The sequence below is a fragment of the Mustelus asterias genome, chromosome 18 (assembly GCF_964213995.1).
Source record: "Mustelus asterias chromosome 18, sMusAst1.hap1.1, whole genome shotgun sequence".
NCBI classification, from domain to species: domain Eukaryota; kingdom Metazoa; phylum Chordata; class Chondrichthyes; order Carcharhiniformes; family Triakidae; genus Mustelus; species Mustelus asterias.
Genome location: NC_135818.1, coordinates 39,831,776 through 39,853,075, shown reverse-complemented (window position 1 = coordinate 39,853,075; position 21,300 = coordinate 39,831,776). Strand labels below are relative to the sequence as shown.

Genomic DNA, 21,300 nt, shown 5'->3' with positions numbered 1-21,300 from the left:
ACGCAATTCACACAAGGATTCTCAGGTAGTATTTGCTGCTACTGAGTACTGGGAACCAACAACGAGGAATGGTCAGATACATTATCCATAACTGCGGATTCAACAAATAATCTCCCAAAAAGAGTGTTATAATACACTTGAAATGTTAACTCTATGGGCGGGATTTTATGACCTTGCTTGTCCCGAAACCGTAAAATCCCGCCAGAGGTCAATGGACCTTTCCATGCTCCGCCCCTCGCCCCCTCAGATTCCCGTGGTGAGCAGGCTAGTAAATTTCTGGCCTATTTCTCTCTACACAGGTACCACCAGATCTGTTGAGTTTTTCCGGCACTTTGTTTTTATTTAAGCAAATGACTGCCTTGAAAATGCAAAATATTTGCCAACTGAACAAGAGTTTTCAAATATGACTTACAACTGAAGAGATTAAAGATTTTGTCCCAATTCAAAAGAGGTACCCAAGGAATACAGAATGCAACCTTTTAGCTGGAGAGAAACAAACAGGTGACTGGTAAAATAGTACAGGTCCCTGAGATTTGTAGGACACAAAAATCGTAGAACAGTACAGCACAGAAAGAGAACATTCAGCCCATTGTGTTTGCACCACGTATAGATCTGCATGCAGTACTTCACATCAGGATTACATTTTGTAAAAAATTACTCCATTCTTAAAGTTACAAAGCCAGAGTGCAAACAGACCAAATCCACCTCTGCGGTTGCTCAAAAATCCAACTCAAATTGAATCCATGGCACGGTAGCCAACGCTGCTGCCTCACAACACCACGGACCTGGGTTCAATTCCAGTCTTGGGTGCTTGTCTTGTGTGGAGATTGCACATTCTCCCTGTGAGTTTCCTCTGGGTGCTCTGGTTTCCTCCCACAATCCAAAGACATGCAAGTTAGGTGGATTGGCCATTCTAAATTGCCCCTTAGTGTCAACATGTGCAGGTTAGGGGGATGAGCAGAGTAAATACATGGGGTTACAGGGATAGGGCAGGCGGTGGGATGCTCTGTTGGAGAGTTGGTGCAGACTCGATGGGCTAAATGGCTTCCTTCTGCACTGTAGGGATTCTAAGATTCAGTTCATTGTCCCCATGAAAGAAACAGAAGATCCAAGCCGACAAGAAAAGGCACTGCACCCCATCTTGGGCTTGATCTGATGTTTGACTTAGCCAAAAGGCCAAGAAGCACATCCCTCCCAGGTAATCATGGTTTTACCTCTGCCAGGTAGTGATTCTCCCCTGCCATGTAAATATTACATGCGTCCTAAATACATAACTTAACAAGGTTCAATTAAGCTTGGTTTAAGCCCTATGGTATGTACAGGAAGCTTAGATGAGCAAGTTAATTTTCTCTCATGCTTGGCATGGAGTAACAAGACAAGGTGCATGGTGAAGTATGGAAGTACAACTCTTGAACTATTATGAATGTTTGCATATCTAAAAGGTCTCTTTGAATAAGCTGGCAGCTCAAGAGTTTAGTAAATGTCCCAGATATTTAAACATTCCCCTTATTTTGCACTTTAAATAACTCATACTGTGACTTGCCACAAAAAACTTGATGGTACATTAAATAGCTGTGTGTGACGACGCTCAAAACAATCAATTTGAGCTAAATTTTGTCTCCACTTCAAGACATTCACATCATCTCAAATTAAAGTCAGTTTACTTTGAAAATCAACATTTTTTCACAGATAAAGTAGGTAGTGCAGAATATCCATAAATAAATGCATCTCAAAGCTTAACAGAAATACCAGAGTGAGCATACTTACTCTCAAATTTTCGTCCATCATATTGAAAAGCATTGAAAGAATCTGAATGGCTGTCAGAACTAATGAGGTCACTGCTTCCAGCACTGGCTGGAGAAGTCCATTCTGATGGGATGCCTGGGTCATCTACTGGTCGGGTCTGATTCTGTCTGTTCAACAAATCAGGAAGGTCTTTCGGCACTTCCAAACTACCAGGGCTGCTTCCTCTCCTCAAAACGTTCTAGTACAAAAAATAAAATTACTTTTTCTTTCTTAAACACACCAAATTGATGTAGCTTGAAGGGTTTAATTATGTTCCAGTTAAGAGTGGAATAAATCTAATGAGATAATTTATTGATTTGGTAATTAACCCAGTGAAGCAGCTCAAGATATTTTGTAACATTAAAGGGGCAATATAAATGCAATTAATTGTTACTGACACTTTACCCTGTTTTTGTTGCAACAATTTCTACCATTAGATCAATTGGATACCAACTCACTATATGGCTCCCTGATCCAACTCAAACCATAAGGTAGCATTGCTGCAGGAATCCTCTTAAAAATTTGAAACAGCAATACATGAAACCAAATTTTTGGATGGAATTTAAATATGGAACTGTGACTAAATTTTTCTTAATTTGGATATTTTGAAATGAAACAAATCTATTGGCTCAGTGGGTACAAGGCCAGATTCAATCTCTGACCTAGACTGAATTCTTGAGAAGAATGTTGGAATAGGATTTGCAATCTTTTATTTTAAAAATGGTTCTATATACCTCGCATTAGTTTTAAATGCATTATCAGGGGACAAATAAAAAATATTTATGAACATTCTTTGATATGGTAGACAGTTGTGCTGCTGTCCAGATTACCAAAAAATCATGGCGCACAACAAAAAAAAGTACATAATAGAGTCATAGAAGTTTACAGCATGGAAACAGGCCCTTTGGCCCAACTTGTCCATGCCACCCTTTTTTTAAAACCACAAAATCAGTCCCAATTGCCCGCATTTGGCCCATATCCCTCTCTACCCATCTTACCCATGTAACTATCTAAATGCTTTTTACAACACAAAATTGTACCCACCTCTACTACTATCCTCTGGCAGTTTGTTACAGACACTCACCACACCCCCCCCCCCCCCCTGAAAAAAAGCCCCAGTCTATCCAGCCTCTCCTTATAACTCAAATGTACTGGACAGGGTTAATAGATTGTACAGAATTCCTAAAAGGGAGAAGGATTACATGATTTTCCCAAGTTTTTTAGAAATTAATTTGTGGGACTTCGACATCGCTAGTTGGCCAGCATTTATTGCCCATCCCTGGTTATCCAAGAGCAGTTTAGAGTCAACCATATTGCAATGGCTTTGGAGTCACATGTAGGCCAGGCAAGAATGGTTGATTTCCTTCCCTAAAGGACGCTCGTGAACCAGATGGGATTTTCCGACAATCGACAATAGTTTCATGGTCATCAGTAGATTCTTCATTCCGGATATTTTTTATTGAATTCAAATTTCACCAGTTGCTGTGGCGGGATTCGAACCTGGGTCCCCTGAGTTAGCTGAGTTTATGGATTAATATTCTGGCGATAATACCACTCGGCCTTCGCCTCCCCTATCATGTGGGATGGTAACTTGAGTTTATATATGGAGAGACATAGTTCTCTTTGTTACTTGTTTCACACTCAATAATAGCAATAATCTATTGATCTATCAAAGCAGAAAATAGGCCCAAAAATAGTGGACAATTGCAGTACAGAGATTTTTATACTCAATTTATTTGATAGAGTAGATCATTAATAATGAATCAATTTGAGTCACTTCAATTTAACTGTAATTTCTATACTTTTCTCTTGCTAACTTTCCTGTTTAAGGTGGCAGGGATCCAACAGCAATCCTTCGTTACTCATCAATGTCATCTATTTCTTGTCACGCCACCCCTTTGGACAGGAAGCCAACTTTTTAATTCTTTACAAAAACTTGAAAAAATACAATGTCAAACTTTGCATCCCACTAATGTTTCCGAAGATGTTGTACTAAAGTAAATACATGGATGTCAATATGATTGCTTAACATAGATTCAGCTTTATTCTTACATTAGCACTTCCACTGAGCATCTATTTGTATTCTTGATCAGATGCTCACGAAGGCAGATTCAGCAGACTTTAAAACATATCTTGTGCATAAAAACACTGGAGTTTACACAAATTCATCATTTTCACTGATTTCCCCCTCTCAGATTGACATCAATCTTCAGAAAAGGTTTGACTAATGCGATGGCAAATGATTGAGGCTCACTTAATGTCACCACACAGAAAAATCTGTCAGCTTGATAATATCCCCTTCCTGGCTCCAGGAAACAGCAATGTGAGAATAATTCAGGATAGATAGAACTGCGACTAACAGTTATTATAAAGATAACTGCAATACAAGCAAGTAAACAAACTCACCACTGAAGTACCAGTTCGTAATCGCTCTGCTATAAACTCATCCATAAGATCACTGATATTGGGATTACTATTGCCAATATCAGTGCTGAAAGGTCGAGGCTTTTGATTAGGGTCCTCCTTATTGACTGAAAGCAAATAAGGTATTTAAACACACAATAATACAACTTCATAATTAACACAAAAGCATGATAAATTTACTCACCAAAGCAATAAAAGGAATTTAGCATTGCAAGGGTTACTTGCCAAATCATGCAGTTCCCCAAGATATGAATTGTCCTAGCTTTACTGTGTGCAATTAGAGGTAATCTCAAGTTAGCATTAGCATATTTCACATTAAAAGATTAGTAGAGGTTAACAATTTTTAATCTTTGATGGAAGAGGAATTTTATTAGTCTAAACTCTCAACATATTTTCAAGATACCATGAATCTGGTTTCTCAACTCAAATTATTTTTCTAAAACTAAACATTAAAACTGCTTTAAGTAGTTTCATCTTACAAGTTTGTTTCCTTAACATTCAAAGATGAAATACACCTTTACAAACACAAGTCACTTCTCAATGTAGAACTCTATTGAGACTTTATACTTGCAAGGTCTGCCCCCTAGTGCTGAAAAGATTTAAAACAATGTAAAGTGCATTAATGCAAATTCACCGTGCCACCATAACTAACCACAAATAATTTTACGGTCAAAGATTAACAACTGAAAACCTGCACACAAAAAAGGGATACATTAGTACAAATTTTGTTGAGGGGGGAAACAAAATGTTTGCCAGGACATACCAGCTAATCAAAAGCGCATGCAAAACCAATAAAGGAAAAGCAGTGATCATCCCCAAGCTATTTGATTGCTTAAAGCTTTTCAGTTGCATCAAGCCAAACAGGTGCTCCTTTGTGCGCTGCACACTGTTAGTGCTCACCTGCAACTTTCCTTCCAAAATATCCCAAAACATGACTGTAAAGATCCCTCAGTGGAGCCTCTGCTGGTACTTTTCTCTGTCTCTGTGGGGAAACATTTGCTTTCGACTTTGAAAAAGCGTGTACAACAGTTCTGTAAACACCACCTAGGGAACTCTGTTGCTGCACTGATTCCTGTAAGCTACAGGACCTAAGTGTTCCATGACCAGTCTCCTGACTACCTCCTGTACTTCCCTTCAGCATTGGAACACTTGCAACAGTATTTAATGTTGATTTCCGGTTCTTACATTCATTATGGGAAAGCCTGGTGTCCAGAGGCCTATAGACACCAGGTTTCACGGAGTCAGTTGGTCCAGAAGAGCTACTGCTGAAACCACTAAGTCTTCGAAGTCTTAATTTCCAATGAGCCTCCTTATTGTCCAACGGGCTGTGGAACTGTACAGACTCAGTAGATGGCCTAAAACTAACATGCATGCTGCTATTTTTTTTCTTATTTGCTATACTTAAGTACTGCGGCTCTGGTGTTGTTGCATCAGTGATTTCTTGGTTAGCTGAAAAGTTTTGTGCACTTAAAGCTTTAAGTGGGTCAGTAATTGTGCTGTTGGGTGGAATTTTATTTGAACACATGCTATGTGCATCAGTTATCTTATTGTTAAGTTCTGTGACCGTAGAAGTTTGACAAAAGGCATCAGCTAGCAGTTTCCTTTTACTTTGCTGATCCGTTGATACTACTACTTTTCCTCGGTCTACCTCAGTTGCCATCTGGCGAGTAAAGGCTTTTCTCCTCTGTTTGAAATCTGGATTTTCTGACTCCATCTTTGATGAAATTCCCTGTTCAAAGCTTTCAAGTGGTTTGCAATTATGCTTTTCAACATCAGTCTCTGATAACTGCTTTTCTTCAGCAGAAAATGTAGTAATACTCAAATAATCATCTTCTAGACATGGAACAGAGCTTCCATCATTTTCCAGGTCCTGCATTTTTACCTCTGCTTTAGTTTTCCCTCCCAAAATCATATCCTGGCTACTTGCATGATACATTCTTACCAGCCCCACAGAGTCCAGGTCCGTCTCACCTATCATTAACTCAATATTTTCATTTAAGGAAATGCTATTTTTGGCGTCTCCCAATTGGTGTTGGGTGTGCTCGGCTTCTTGAATAGAATCATTAAAATATTTCCGTATGGAAGACAGCAAGTCTGCCTCACTGTCATCTATTGTGTGTTGACTGTACTCATAAGATGCTATTGTTTCTACATCCCCTACAAGACGACAAAGATGATCATAAATACTTTCACCAACTTCCAGAGAATATTCTGTACTGTGTACATCTGTAAAGTGACTTTCAGTGGACCTAGATAATGAGAACACCTCAGCAGAACTTTGCAAACTTGAAGGAACTGATGAGCTGTCAATGACAGGAACTGCACCTTTAGCTCTTTCTGCTATGAATGGTTCCATTATATCAGATGTGCTGCTGCTTCGTGGCATTGGCTGCTCTTCACGTACAGTACTAAATACTTCAGAGGTGTTTTCTTCACTCTGAGAATAATGCCTTATTCGAGTAGGCCGGGCCAAAATTTGGGCATCATCAAGATCTTGAAAATAAACCACAATTAATGGTTATGATTTGGAGAGATTGGAAGTTCCAACAAAAATATTACCATAAAAATAAGCGATCCCTGTCATTTGCACAAACCAGCTCAGGACAAAATATCAAGTTTAAATGAATGGAAAGATGAATGCCACTGAAGTCCATGTACAAATTCTGACCACTGCCATTTATTATACTATTTGTACATCAAGGTAAAATGCTATTCCAAATATCCTATTGTCAATTCTTTGAATTACAGTTCCCAAACATGATTCTGGATTTCTAATTATTACAATCACTTGCCAGCTTTAGAATGGTTTGGCTAAATGGAAAAGGTTTGAATTAAAATACAAGACTTGATTCATTTGGTTGAAAGAGGGAATATTCAATATTTATAGGAAATTTCTGAAGGTTTCTGACAAAGAAGGAAACGCAGACACAAAAATTAACTTATATTTGTGAGAAATTGTTTATTTTACACTTCCTTTGCAATCTCCATAAACTTGCAATTTCCTAACCCAACTTTTTTTGGTATTACATTAATGTTTATATTTTAATAGAATTGGAGAAAAAAGGGACATAAACACATCATATATCTAACTGTCCATTTTTTCTAGGTCTATAACATGTTTGCTTACTTTTTAGTTTTCTGTTCTGAAGGGCCCTACAGGAAGTATTTTTTCCATAGATGCTGCTTCATCTATTTACTTATAACCTTCTGTTTTTGTTTCAGATTTCTAATATTTGCAAACGTTATAAACTTGACAATATTTGCAGTATGCAACCATTCAAGTAAATAATTAAGAACATTAATACAGTAAAAGAGAGTCTGACTAATTATTGAAGTCACGTTTGTTTCAATATTTATCCTGCAATTTGTCGCCCAATTTCTAGAACTAATTAACTTAGTAACGATCTAAGCCTTTTCCATTATCTTCTATTTTACAAAGCCCGATAATTATTCTGCAGTTAGAATAGCCAAGCAAGCAACAAGACAAATGGTAAATAAGCACAGGAAGTAAGCAGAGGTGAACTACCTGGAAGATCATCAAATAAGGGGGTGAGGACTAGGTCAAGCAGGTAAGGATTGGAAGAAGTATGGAGCAGAACAGGTGCACTTTTAGCATTGCGCATAGAGGCCGATGTACAAACACAATCACCAATGGATCGGCTTCCGATGGCTTTAAAGAAATTAAAATGAAGAGAAGAGAGGAAATCAAAGCAAAGAGTAGTACTATAGTAATGAAAAAGTGCTTTCACAAAAAGACAAAACTAGGACAACAAAAGTAAACTACAGACATACAACTGCAGAAGTCAATTCTGTAAACATTCTATGAACCAGGATCTCCGATAATATAACAATGTTTAAAATCCACTAAACGGAAAATTTTAATTGGATTATATCCCATTTTTGTGCAACAGATGTATGGACAACACAAGCTTGAAAACGCATGTGATTATTTGGAAGTTAATAAATTCTAATCACCATTACATAAATGCTGTGCAAGCCAAGGTCTCGCGGAAAGAAAATCTTAAGGACCTATTTCACATATTGCATTGTATGCAGCAGATTATTAAATTTTGTGACAAAGGTATTAAGAATCTTGCTTATTGTGAAGTAAACCAATTATTCATTCAAAAAAACATTCTGCTCGGGAAGGGTATAAAAGACCCACAACTGATTGACTTAGGTGCAAATGCATTGAAAATAAACTTTTCTCATTAGTAATATGCAGATCAACTGCTTTTAATTCTACAGAAAACAATTATACCTGCATATCGATGGGAGCAGTGCAAGTGCCCAAGAGACCATCAACTACTTTCCAGAACAGACCAATACGCAGGTCCATTATTGACTATTTTCAAAACTAGATAGATTACCCATCATTTACTGTAACAAAGCCTAACTTGATTTTTTGAAAAACCATTTTTGTAGCACGTACAAATATGACATGATAGATAAGCACGGTCACATTTGGTCTCCTTCAGCACTTGAAGCCTTGTGATCTATGCCACTGCATTTGATCTGAAACGGATTCTCTTAACAGGAAATCCTACATTCTCATGTGACCCAAAAGAATCAGTTGGACACATGTTGTGTGGGAGACTCGCACCAAACAATGAAGAAAACCGGACAAGTCAATTTGCCTTTTTTCTTCATTTACATATTCACCACATGACATAGGAGAGTTGTGAAATATGAAAAGGAGGTGTGGGAACAGTGGCCCATAAATTGAAGATTGCATTCATGATTTTTAGGCAGAACAACTTAAAAGGCAATTTTAGCTTGAAAGCTGATCATAGAAGGTGGGAGTTCAGCTGTTAACAAACTAGCAGAGCTAACCACAACCCAGACTTTTGGAATTTCCCAGACAATTTAGCTGTAATACCTTTCAGCTAAATGCCAAACTAATAAGAGCCATAGATCATATATTTTTATAACCACAGTCATTCCTTTACGAGAAGCTACTATCCCCATCTCAAAAAAGGCTCAATAGAAAGTGATATCTTTGTTCACGCGTGAAAACTGATGTCATCAGTAGTAGCAGCAGCGGTAGATGGTCTGTCCTTACAATTTTCCAGAGCAAACTTAGTCCATGTAAAGTGTAAATCTTTGTCTATTCACTTGGCTCTTGCAGATCAAAATATCTTGCACTTATATAGTACAGTTAACGTAGCAAAACAGCCCAAGGCACGTTACAAGAATGTAATTAGACGAAAATTTGATACTAGTCAAAGGTGAAGATATTGGGATAGACAACAAAGAAAATGAGGAGTTCTTAAGAAGCACCTTAAGAGATCATTCTCTGGGTAGAAACTCCAGAGCTCGAAAGCATGGATTGCTTGTGGCACATTTAAATGTTGGGGTAAAGGAAGTGGAGGACATGAAGGAGGCCAGAGGTAGAGAAACAAAGAGTTCTCGGAAATTTCTAACACCGAAGCATTGATAAACCAGGGTCCAATGTAGGTTAGAGAGAAGATGGGTTATAGCTTAACAGAACTTGAAAATTAGGATATGGACAGCAAGGTATGGAGCACATAGATAAAAGGCTGGCCAAGAGAGCATTGAATAGTAAAGTCTGGAGGCGATGAAACTTCACAGACTATATCATGCTGAAACCTTCATCCAGTGATGGAAACACTGTTACAGAGGTATGAAGAATAAGGAGGCCACATATTCTTCTGGAAATCATGTCGAGTGGTGGTATAGTGGGTTCAGTTTTAGCTCAGTTGGTTCATGGTCATAGAATCCCTACAATACAGAAGTGGCCATTCGGACCTTCGAGTTTCCACCAACCCTCTGACAGAGTATCTTACCCAGGCCCTCTCTTCTGCCCTATCCCCATAACCCCACACATTTTCCATGGCTAATCCACGTTGCAGAGCAACACTAACTGCACAGCTGTACCAGCTGAGGTTATTCATTGAAGCCCGCCTTCTCAACCTTGCCCCACTCCTGAGGCGTGGCGATACTCAAGTTAAACTACCAGCAGTCAGCTCTTCCCCTCAAAAGGGAAAGCAGTCCATGGTCATCTGGGACCAAGGTGACTTTATCTTTACTAGTGGTAACTTCACCGGACTATTAATCAAGAGGTTCATGGTAATGCTATGGGAAAAATGGGTTCAAATATCACCATGAGAGCTGGTGGAATTTAAATTTAATTCATAAATCTGGAATATAAAGCTGAGTATGAAGCTACCATTGACTGCCATCAAACAATGCCCAAAAAAAACCCCATCTGATTCACTAATCTGCTGTCCTTACCTGGTCTGGTCTAGCTGTGACTCCAGACCCAGTGCAATGTGGATGACCCTGCCCTCCAAAATGGAATGGTTCAAGATCAATTAGGGATGGGCAATAAATGCTGGATTTTACAGTGACATGAAAGAACAAATGGGACAAAGGAGAAAAGGCATCAAAGGTTCCAGAAACGCAAATCAAATAGTGATGCAGGCCAATCTAGCCCAAAAGAAGGAAAGCACTGAAGTTCATTTCTAGAGGGATAAAATTCTAGGAGGGTTAAAATTTTGGCCAGTCCCTTTACCATCCTATTGTTAATAAATACAGAATATTGCTGCATTTTGGCAACATTTACAAAAAATAGGTGGACTTGTTAATCTTCCTTTCTAAATATTATTTGCCCCTTGATTCATGCACATTATCTGCAGATTGTAAGAATTGAGTTTAGTATGATTCAGGATAAACGAGCTCAACTACAGAAGAAATTCTGTTAAACCCAGTCAGACTACATCTGGGGCACTGTGAACAAAAAATATAAAAACATTTTAGCAGGATAATAAAACTGGAGTTATACATAGGTTGGGGCTTTTGATTTCCTCTAATGAAGAGAAGGCGGAGGGAAGACTTGATACAGGTTATGATCAGGTAGATGTAGCAAAGATGTTTTCTCTGGGGAACAAGAACAGAACTGAGGGGCCATAATAATAAAAAAGTTACTAATGAACCTAAATCAACAACCAAGGACAAATATCTTTAAAGAAAGGAATGATCGAATATACAGAGCTAAGATGCTTAACAGATGCATTTAAGGGAAAAAATATATATATATTAATGAGGTTAGATGAAAATGGGCAGGAGGAAGGATGTGTGGAACAAGCATGGGACGATCGGCTAGGCTTCTGTGTAAATACTATGTAATACTATTTACTATTTTTGTGAAAGTTTATGTAATGAAGAGCACATGGGGTCAAAAATTCAGTTGTCAGTCAGTCCCAATTCAGCCTGAGAAAGATCAGTCAGTGAGGTAGATGGAGTTGGTAAAGAGTTTGCAGGGGCCATTGGCAATATTTAACTGGAGGAGTATTTTGAATTGAATATTGACCATGCAGTCTTACCTTCAGAAGCAGTGGAGCTGCTGAGGTAGAGCTAGATATTGGGGCACACATGAAACCTGATAAATCTTATGGATGATATAAATGAGAGGTAGAGTGTAAATGGGGAATAGGAGGGGCCCAGGGCTGATCCTTGGGAAATGTCAGGAATAATGCAGGACCAGGAACAAAAGCACTTCACCAGGTGCATTGACAATGGCTGGATCGGCAAGAGGCAACAGCAGTTCCACACTGCTGAATAAAGGAGAAGGGTGGTGCCATAAATTGCATCAAAAAGGGATACGGCACCACTTTAATTGAAGACATTGCACTGTGGTGGTTAGAGCAGAAATTGATCAAAGAAGTTCAAACATGGAGTTGCATTTGGAAGGTGACAACTTATTTAAGAGCGAGGCAAGTTTGAAGATGAGATGGTAGCTTTCCAAGAACAATGGGGCGAAAGATAGATTTTATGAAGAACAGATTGAGAATGACATACTGACTGGAATGTGGATAGTACTGGAGGAGAGAAATGTTTACAATATTAGCTGGTATGGGAGCCAGGAAAAAAAATCCAGATGTTAGGTTTAGTCAGAATAGGGGCAAGGGGACAGGAGAGTTGCATGAATAGCTGAGTCTGGAAAGGGCATGAGGGTATATAGGAAAGAAGAGATTTCAGGGGTGAACCTTGGCTAGGTGGACAAGGAGGAAAAGGGTGTGGCAAGGGCAGTCAAACATATGTTCTCAGTCTCACGACAAACAAATTCAAAAGTTCTTCGTATATTAGAAGTTGTTAGAAGTGAAGATGGAAAGAGAAAGGGGTTTCACCAGAGGGCTGGCAGTAGAGAGGGTTATCTCTGCATTCCGGGATGATTCCAGGGTATTTAACAGTTTTGACAAAGAAGAGCAAACTAAGTTTTGATGTAGTTCAGTCAGATCTGGAAATGAATAGCTAAACCAATGGTGCACCAATCAAGTCTGTGTCCCTTGGATTTAAGGGAGCAAAGATGGGGCGATACAAGAGAGAATGATCAGGTGGGAGAGTGGGGGTTTTGCTGGGCATAAGGACAGCAAAGGCAGAGGTGAGAGTGTGATTGAGCAGATTAGTAACTGAAGTAGCATTGTGGCAAAGAGGGCTAAAGGCTCGGCAGATCAAAGTGTTGCTGCATACGTTTGGGGGTTAAGAAAGAGAATTTTCTAGGAGCAGACATGAAAGAAGGTGGTTACGAGTGGTGAGTGATAGCAATCTGAGATTATAATTATGGGAAGGTGGGCCATATGAAATGACAAGACTGATGGAGGAGCAAAATTTGTAGAGGACAGGACCGGGGGGTAGTATTTCACAAAATATTATTTGTTTTGAAAACTGAACAAACACAATATGTTGAACTGGAAATGCAAATCCTTAGGCATATTTAAGCTTGGAAAAGGTCAAATAAGCAATCTGTGGAGAGAACCTATACTTGGAATTGAAGATGTGTGTCAAAAATTCTCGCTCAGATTTATGCCCACGACTCATTTTTTTAATGCTGCAATTGCAATAGACAGAGGTGAAATAAGTGAGATTTCATCAAGTTGCAAGAAACCTGCTTATTCAATTCCATTCAACCACATTATCAAAATGAACATTTAAACAAAAGTAATAAACAAGAATTTAGATAGTACTACTTCATTAATTAAGGATACAGTTATGGCAGTTCAAAAACGTTTGGTAACACTGAATAACTTTGAAAAGTCCTGTTGATGAAATTGCAATTTTACCTACCTATAGTTTTTTGTCGTACTATACTTCTTGCCTTTTCGGTTCCTGGGGAACCAGCAGTGGTCGCACTTCGCTGCCTCATTTGCACTTGCCCAGGTTGATCACGACTCCAACCTCGTGAAAATGATTTATCAACTGCTGACTTTGGACATCCATGACCCCCACCTAAATTTCAACAGCAGCAGTATAAGTATTAACATTTTAATTCCTGTATGACAACATTCAGTGATTAGATAATTCAGTAACTAAATCAGAAAAAATTATTATATGGATAACTAAAATCAAGCTTTAAAAGTTTGGCCAGTTTTATCCTCCTCCATCTCATTGTCAATAAACACAAAATATTGCTGCATATTGTCAACATGTGCAAAAGGTAGATAAGCTCATTAATCTTCCTTCCAGCATTTTACTTGCCCTTTGATTTATATATATCGTCTGCATATTACAATAATTGAGCTTACTTTGATTCAGGATGTTCAACCTAAAAGGAGTACAGGAGCTGAAAGCATTGTAGACAAGAGTGTTACATGTTGTCTCTTGCTCCCTATAAAAACCATAAGGATCTAAGCATTGTGCCAACTAATTTTGACCTGAAGCCAAAATGAAGCCATCAAATCTCCAACAGCATAACTATAAGTATGCCAAGTAACATCATCGTCAGTACTGGGCTCATTCCAGATGCTGGTTACACACATTTGGCTGATATTTCCACCGTTGCAGTGCTATCTTTCATAAATGTGCCATGGTATCATTCTAGAAAAGGTCCTTCCTGTGCCCTGGACAACATTTGTTTCTTAACCAACACCAACAAAACAGATTAGCTGGTCATTCATCTTATTGTGCTTGTAGGACCTGTGTCCCGGTCAACCAGCTGCAGCATTTGCTGACAAAACAAAAATACTTCAAAAGGTAGTTAATTTACCGTGAGGAATTTTGCAATATCCTGAAGAGATTAAATGCACTATAGTAAATAAATACAACTCTTTCCATGTCAGTCTACATACCAATAAATGGAGCTCATTAGGAAGAGTCAAAATGCCCTATGAAAGTTTCTCTGTAGTATGGGATGGGAGGAAGCATTCTGATGCAGAAACAGTGACCCCTGTAGGTCATTACATTGAAGTTTTGGGAAAACTGTACCATGAATACCGTAGCTAAATTGGAACTGGTTTAGCAAAGCCTTCATGGTCAGTTCTTCCTTTTTCCCTCTTTTCCTAAGAAATGCTTAAAAAGATGCCAATTAGTCACTGGGGAAAGATGTGCTGGTTGGGTGGATTGGCTATGCTAAATTCTCGCTCTGTGTACCCGAACAGAGTGCGGCGATTATGGGATTTTCACAGTAGCTTCACTGCAGTGTTAATATAAGCTTACTTGTGACTAATAAATAAACTTTACTTCACTGATTGCTCCACAAGTTTGCATGCATTTGCTAAAGGAAACAAACACCATGCTCTGCCATTCTTTTAGACAGTCTGCTGCAAAAAAGCTGTGATGTGGAGATGCCGGCGTCTCCGGCTAAAAAAGCTGACCAACATCTGGAAAGAGTAATCTGTCACTAAATTGCATTCAGAAGTTGAAGTGTGTGGATGTCAGTTCTTGAGGTAGTTCATGCTCTCAATGCACTTGATCTTATATGATCACTTACGCCACCTTCAACACTCATCACTGCAAATGATAACTGATGCCCAATCAGGATTGGCTAGCAGAAATGCACAGATTGGAGACTCACAACAAGTCTAATCATCTTTTAATTGACCTTACATTCCTCAGTTTTATCCTGAGCAACACAAGAGCCAAGATTTAGTCCTTTTTAATGGATTCAACTGACATTCAGTTGAATGCTTGTCAAAATAAGTTTAAATAACCATGTGATTGTGGGTTCATGCTGTTTAAAATACAACAGACCAAAGCCTTTCACAAAATTAGCAGCATAGTCATACTGTCCCATTTGTGGCTTTGGTGCTGTAATAAAGGTTAGGCGAGAAGAGAGTGTTGCCATGTTATATTGCAATTATATGCAAGTGAGGCACATGGCCTTATGTGAATCAATAATTAATGCCTATAAAGTGCAAAGGAAAACACCTAACAAGCATTGCAATGCAGCCTGATCTCCGGTATCAAAGCCAAAAAGAGTATACTCGTAATTGAAGGTCTTGAAATAAACACTTTGTGAATAGGTTCCAGCAAGAAAGATTTTGCGCTATTCAATTTTTTAGGATCAAACAAAGTCTTCACTGGCTTCAATATACCACATGCCATACATATAAACCACAACAATCCAGGGGAACGGAGGGAAGCGATAATGCTACTGGATTGGTAAATCAGAGAAACAATTTCCAATCCCACAATGCCTGCTGAAATACTTAATTTCAACAATATTTTAAAAAGCTAGAAAATAAATCAGTAATGCCAATTCCGAAATACCTGATTTGTGACAAATGCCCATTATGTTCACTAATGCCCTTTATGGAAGTAAATCTGCAGTCCTGGTGTGAAGGATTCATGATTTGCAGAGTCTGAGTGAGCAGTGCTGATGGGACTGGGGCATTAGAAGCCCAGGGGAGTACCAGCATAGACCCCCAGATAACACATTGAGAAGTGGATATTGCCCAACAGCTGAAACAGACTCCTCAGAGAGGAGACACGAGGGTGAGAGCGCAAGGAAGAGACATGCACACAAGGTCAGGCCACTGAGTATATGCACACATCAGAAATCTCCAAGCATCTGCCAGAGTGTGCACACGCCACAGCACGCACACATTACCTCTTCCAACAAGACTCCAGCCAGTGAAAAACCAGGTTTGCTGGTAAAGGTGGTGGTGCAGTTGAAAAGGGAACACAAATGTTGTATCTGTGACTGGGAGCAAGGAAAAAAAGGTTGCTGTTTCAGTTACTTTAAAGGAACTGATTGACCAGAACATGCCAGTGTACAGGGCTGTCAACGATAGTTCAGAGAAAGGTAATACTGCTGGATCCATGCCATCAAGACCATCATGAGCAAAAGCCGAGGAATTTCTGGAGAAATGTGCCATTTTGTTGAAGATTATACCCATGGATCTCAGGTTCAGGGGGAGTTACTGCCTGAGAAAAATTGGTGGCTAAATCGGTGAAGGAAAGGAGCTGAAACTCTATCCGAGGAACATCAATGGTTTGAAGATTTTGTGTGCCTGAAATTGGTATCTTAATATGCTGAATGGACTGCCTGCTAAAACTGAGATCTCTCTTTGTTTGAACTGTTACTTAACGTGTAATTTATATTGTCTGTTGGTTTTGGTTTGATTGTTAAGTTATTAAAAAAAGGTAAAATCTTGTCCATTAGTATTTTCATTGGGGTTGTTCAGTAAATTCTGTTCTTTTGGTTTGTTATTCTCCATGGGGAGGGTTGCGAGTGTCTGACTCTTAACTGCCCTCTGAAATCGGCTAGCAAGCCACACAGTTGTCTCAAATTGCACTAACATCTGGGGATATGAAACACAATTGGGAGTGCTATACCACAGACTAGTCAAGGAAACAGACTACCGTAATCATTCTCAAAGCATCATATCTTTCAGGCAATGTTCCCAGACTCCTCCATCACCATCTCTGGGCATGTCCTCTGCCACTTGTTAATTGTATTTAACTGTATCCAAGTGGTGGAGATTAACTGGGCAATTGCTTGAGCAAAGAAACTATACTGGACAGACAAACTGTGGTTGTTAGGAGATACATACTTTTAGTGTGCAACTCCAAGTAAATATAACAAAATTGCATAAAGAGTCAGGTTTTAGCCCACACACACACCAACAATACAGGGTGGCATGGTGGCAAGCACTGCTGCCTCACAACGCCAGGGACCAGGGTTCGATTCCTGCCTTGGGTGACTGTTTATGTGAAGCTTGCACGATCTCTCGGTGTCTGCATGGGTTTCCTCAGGGTGCCCCGGTTTCCTCCCATAATCCAAAAATGTACAGGTTTAGGTGTATTGGCCCATGCTAAATTGCCCCTGAATGTCCAAAGATGTGTAGGTTGGGTGGATTAGACATGGTAAATGCACAGGGATACAGGGATAAGGTGGAGCAGGCTTGGGTAGGATGCTCTTTCAGAGGGTCAATGCAGGCTCAATGGGTCAGATGGCCTCTTTGTGCAATGTAGGGATTCTAATGGCTGTAAATTGAGGGGGGCACAGCTGTAAATTGGGAGAGGGGAGTGTGCAGTGGGACCTGGGTGTCCTTGTGCACCAGTCACTGAAGGTAAGATTGCAGATGCAGCAGGCGGTAAAGGCGGCAAATGGCACGTTGGCCTTCATCGCAAGAGGTTTCGAGTACAGGAGCAGGGATGTGTCGTTACAATTATACAGGGCCTTAGTGAGGCCAACCTAGAGTATTATGTGCAGTTTTGGTCTCCTTTTCTGAGGAAGGATGTTCTTGCTCTTGAGGGAGTGCAGTGAAGGTTTACCAGACTGATTCCAGGGATGGTGGGACTGATTTATGAGGAGAGATTGACTAAGTCAGGATTGTTTTCGCTGGAGTTCAGATGAATGAGGAGAGATCTCATAGAGACTTATAACATTCTAACAGGACTAGACAGGGTAGATGTTCCCGATGGTGGGGGAGTCCAGAACCAGGGGTCACAGTCTGAGGATTCAGGGTAGACCATTTAGGACGGAGTTGAGGAGACATTTCTTCACCCAAAGAATGGTGAACCTGTGGAATTCATTACCAAAGGAAGTAGTTGATGCCAAAACATTGAATGTATTCAAGGGGCAGCTGGATATAGCACTTGGGGCGAATGGGATCAAAGGTTATGGGGAAAAAAGCAGGATTAGGCTATTGAGTTGTTTGATCAGCCATGATCGCAATGAATGGCAGAGCAGGCTAAAAGGGCCAAATGGCCTCCTCCTGATCCTATCTTCAATGTTTCTATGTAGTACAAAGAGTCTGCAATCATATACAGATAAATTAGTGGGTAACAACTTGGCTGATGGAATATAATGTGGGAAATTGCGAACTTCTCCACTTGGATGAAAGAAAAGCAACATTTAAAATGGAGAGAAACTGCAGAATACAGCGGTACAGAGGGATCCGAGTGTATATGAATATGTATATGAATCACAAAAAGTTAGCCTGCTCACACAGCAAGTAATTAGGAAGACAAATGGAATATTGGCCTTTCTTACAAAGGAAATGGAATATAAAAGTAGAGAAGTCTTGCTGCAACTGTACAAGGCATTGATGAGACTGCATCTAGAGTACTGGGTACCAGAGTACTTTAAACCTTTAAACTAGAGAGATATATTTGTACTGGAGGTAGCTCAGAAGATGCACTAGGTTGATTCCTGGGACAAAGATGCACTAGGTTGATTCCTGGGACAAAGAGGCTGTCTTTTTAAGCCTTATCCTCATTGGAGTTTAGAAGAATGAGAGGTGATCTTACTGACACAAAGGATTCCAAGGGGGCTTGACATGATAGATGCCGAGAGGATGTTTTTCTTTCTGGAGAATAGAGTTTCAAAATCATGGGTCGCTCATTTAAGGTGGAGATAAGGAGGAATTTCTTCTCTCACAGGGTCATTAATCTTAGGAATTCTCTACCACAGAGAGCAGTAGAAGTTGGGCCACTGAATATACTCAAAGCAGAGTTAGACAGATTTTTGATTTACAAGGGAGTCAAGGATTATCAGGGACAGCCAGGAAAGTGGAACAAAAGCCACAATCAAATCAGCCATGATATTATTCAATGGCGGAACAGTCTAGAGGGGCCTTGTGTTCTTATGATCATCAAATTTTCATAGCTGCCAATGAACTCGAGGATAAACTAATGAGGTGCAAAACAAAGGGAATTAGCAGTTGGAAAGAATTTGGATTTCATTCTGAGATTCCAGGTAAGGGCTACTAGTAGATTTATACAAGTACTTGCAGATGGAACTTCTAAGGCAAAGGCAGGCTATTAATAGGGGAGCTGAAGAGCAACTGGATGATACAGGTGTACGAGTGGACTCAGTTGAAAAAGCAACCCTAAATCATTTTAGCTCTTTTGGCCACATCTTCATGGGAGTGTAGATCAAATCAACAGGAAAAAAAACGCATTTCTGCAGAATGTTAATTGCCTGAGAAAAATATTTCTGAAAACATCCAAAGAGTCAGCAGATGCAGAAGGAAAACAATGGAAACTAAATAAATCTTAGAATCCCTACAGCACAGAAAGAGGCCATTCGGCCCATCGAGTCTGCACCGACCACAATCCCACCCAGGCCCTATCCCCATATCCCTACATATTTACCCACTAATCCCTCTAACCTACGCATCCCAGGACATTAAGGGCAATTTTAGCATGGCCAATCAACCTAACCCGCACATCTTTGGACTGTGGGAGGAAACCGGAGCACCCGGAGGAAACCCACGCAGACACGAGGAGAATGTGCAAACTCCACACAGACAGTGACCCAAGCCGGGAATCGAACCCAGGTCCCTGGAGCTGTGAAGCAGCAGTGCTAACCACTGTGCTACCGTGCCGTATCTATGGCCTGAATGCTGCTTTCAGGCCTGGGCTTTTTCTGATGAGTTACACTTAAAATATTGCAGGATTTGCTTTTGGCTGGACAGAATTGATTTTATCAGCATTATGAAGGAAAGTTTTGGACATCTTCATGATGCACATTGATGATTTCTTAAGGGGTGGTACTGCAGAATTTGAAGAAATGGATGAATAAGTTTAGAAATTAATTTAAAAGTCAAGCTTGTGAAGTTGTTAAATCCATTGGTTTAGATATTAAGCAGACTAGGTCTGGAATAGCTTTAAATCAACAATCCCATTCAGAGTGCATTACTCTCATCTGGGTAATCACAGTAAAATGACTCATCTAAAGAGAACTGTGAAGCTTGATTGGGCATTTGAATTAGTTGGACACTCAAAGACCAAAGAAAACGTTTTAAAAATGTGGAAAATGTGTACTTAAATTTCCATCCTTGGGTGGCTCAAAAAACATGAAACTTGTCTCTCTTTGCAATCTGGTCTTCCTAATGGGTGTTCTAGTGCAGTAGATCGAAGATTCCATTTTCAATAAAGTTGTGAGTTTTTGTGCACGGGGCTAGTGAAGTTAGTATAACATTGCATGTTTTATATACATACATAAAAATCACTCATCATGGGATAATATGTATCCTATGAAAAGGAGTGAGAGAAAAAGATTGACCTTGCTGGCTTGAAACTAATGCTGGTGAGAAAAAACATCTCAATACAATCCTGACCTCCAAAAAGAAATGCACACATGAAGAAATCATTTGGGGCTCACAATGAATAGAATATGTATATTTTTATTTAATTTGTGCATATTAATTCTAATTTTTATTTAAAGACATTGAAGGCAATCTATTAATTGTATTTAATTGTATGTAGGTGGTGGACATTAACTGGAGATTCAGTTGAGCTTTATAAAGTGACTGAAACTGTGGCTGTTGAATTAGGAGATTTTACTTGAAATGAGTAACTCAAAATATAAAAGCATATAAAGATTGGCTCCAGTCTATCCTTCATTAACTGGCTTTGTGGAGTAGAACTCCAGAGGCAGGATAGGCCCATCACGTGTGGCAGCAGTGTGTTATAACCAGGAGGGATTGGACCCAAATTCTCAAGGAACGAGACTGGACCCCTGAAGTCTCATGGCATCAAGTCAAACGCGGGAAAGAAAACCTCCTGTTGATTACCACCCACTGCTTTCCCTCAACTGATGAACAAGTACTCTTTCATGCTGAGCACCACTTCAAAGAGAGCAGCAAGGGCACAGAATGCACTCTGGATGGGGACTTCAATATTCATTACCAAGGATGGCTCATTGGCATCATTAGTGACCAAGTCTTGAAGGACATACTGGTTAGACAGTATGTGGGGCAAATGGTGAGAACATTAACATAAGGGGAAAAATCTACTGATCTCAAGTTCACTGAGAGCATTGGTTGGAGTGAGCTTACTCTGTGGATCATCATCTTGATGTAGAGGAGAGGCTTCTCCACTCCAACAATCCCTTGATGC

At 39.7% G+C, this 21,300-nt stretch overlaps 1 protein-coding gene across 18 annotated transcripts in view; it reads right to left on the bottom strand.

Moving 5' to 3' along the window:
* ralgapa1 (Ral GTPase activating protein catalytic subunit alpha 1) overlaps positions 1-21,300 on the bottom strand; it is a 244,010-nt gene that overhangs the window by 147,518 nt on the left and 75,192 nt on the right. For 11 of the 18 annotated variants that reach the window (XR_013500019.1, XM_078233782.1, XM_078233789.1 and 8 more), the window contains 5 exons: positions 13,297-13,458; positions 7,736-7,879; positions 5,110-6,702; positions 4,192-4,316; positions 1,768-1,984 (listed from right to left, as the gene is read on the bottom strand). Coding sequence is in view for 17 of the 18 variants with exons in the window: in XM_078233782.1 (XP_078089908.1) it covers positions 1,768-1,984; positions 4,192-4,316; positions 5,110-6,702; positions 7,736-7,879; positions 13,297-13,458 (2,241 nt within the window). In the remaining variant the exon portion in view is untranslated. The remainder of the gene's footprint in view (positions 1-1,767; positions 1,985-4,191; positions 4,317-5,109; positions 6,703-7,735; positions 7,880-13,296; positions 13,459-21,300) is intronic. The other 7 variants (XM_078233794.1, XM_078233796.1, XM_078233799.1 and 4 more) reach the window with 5 other exon arrangements.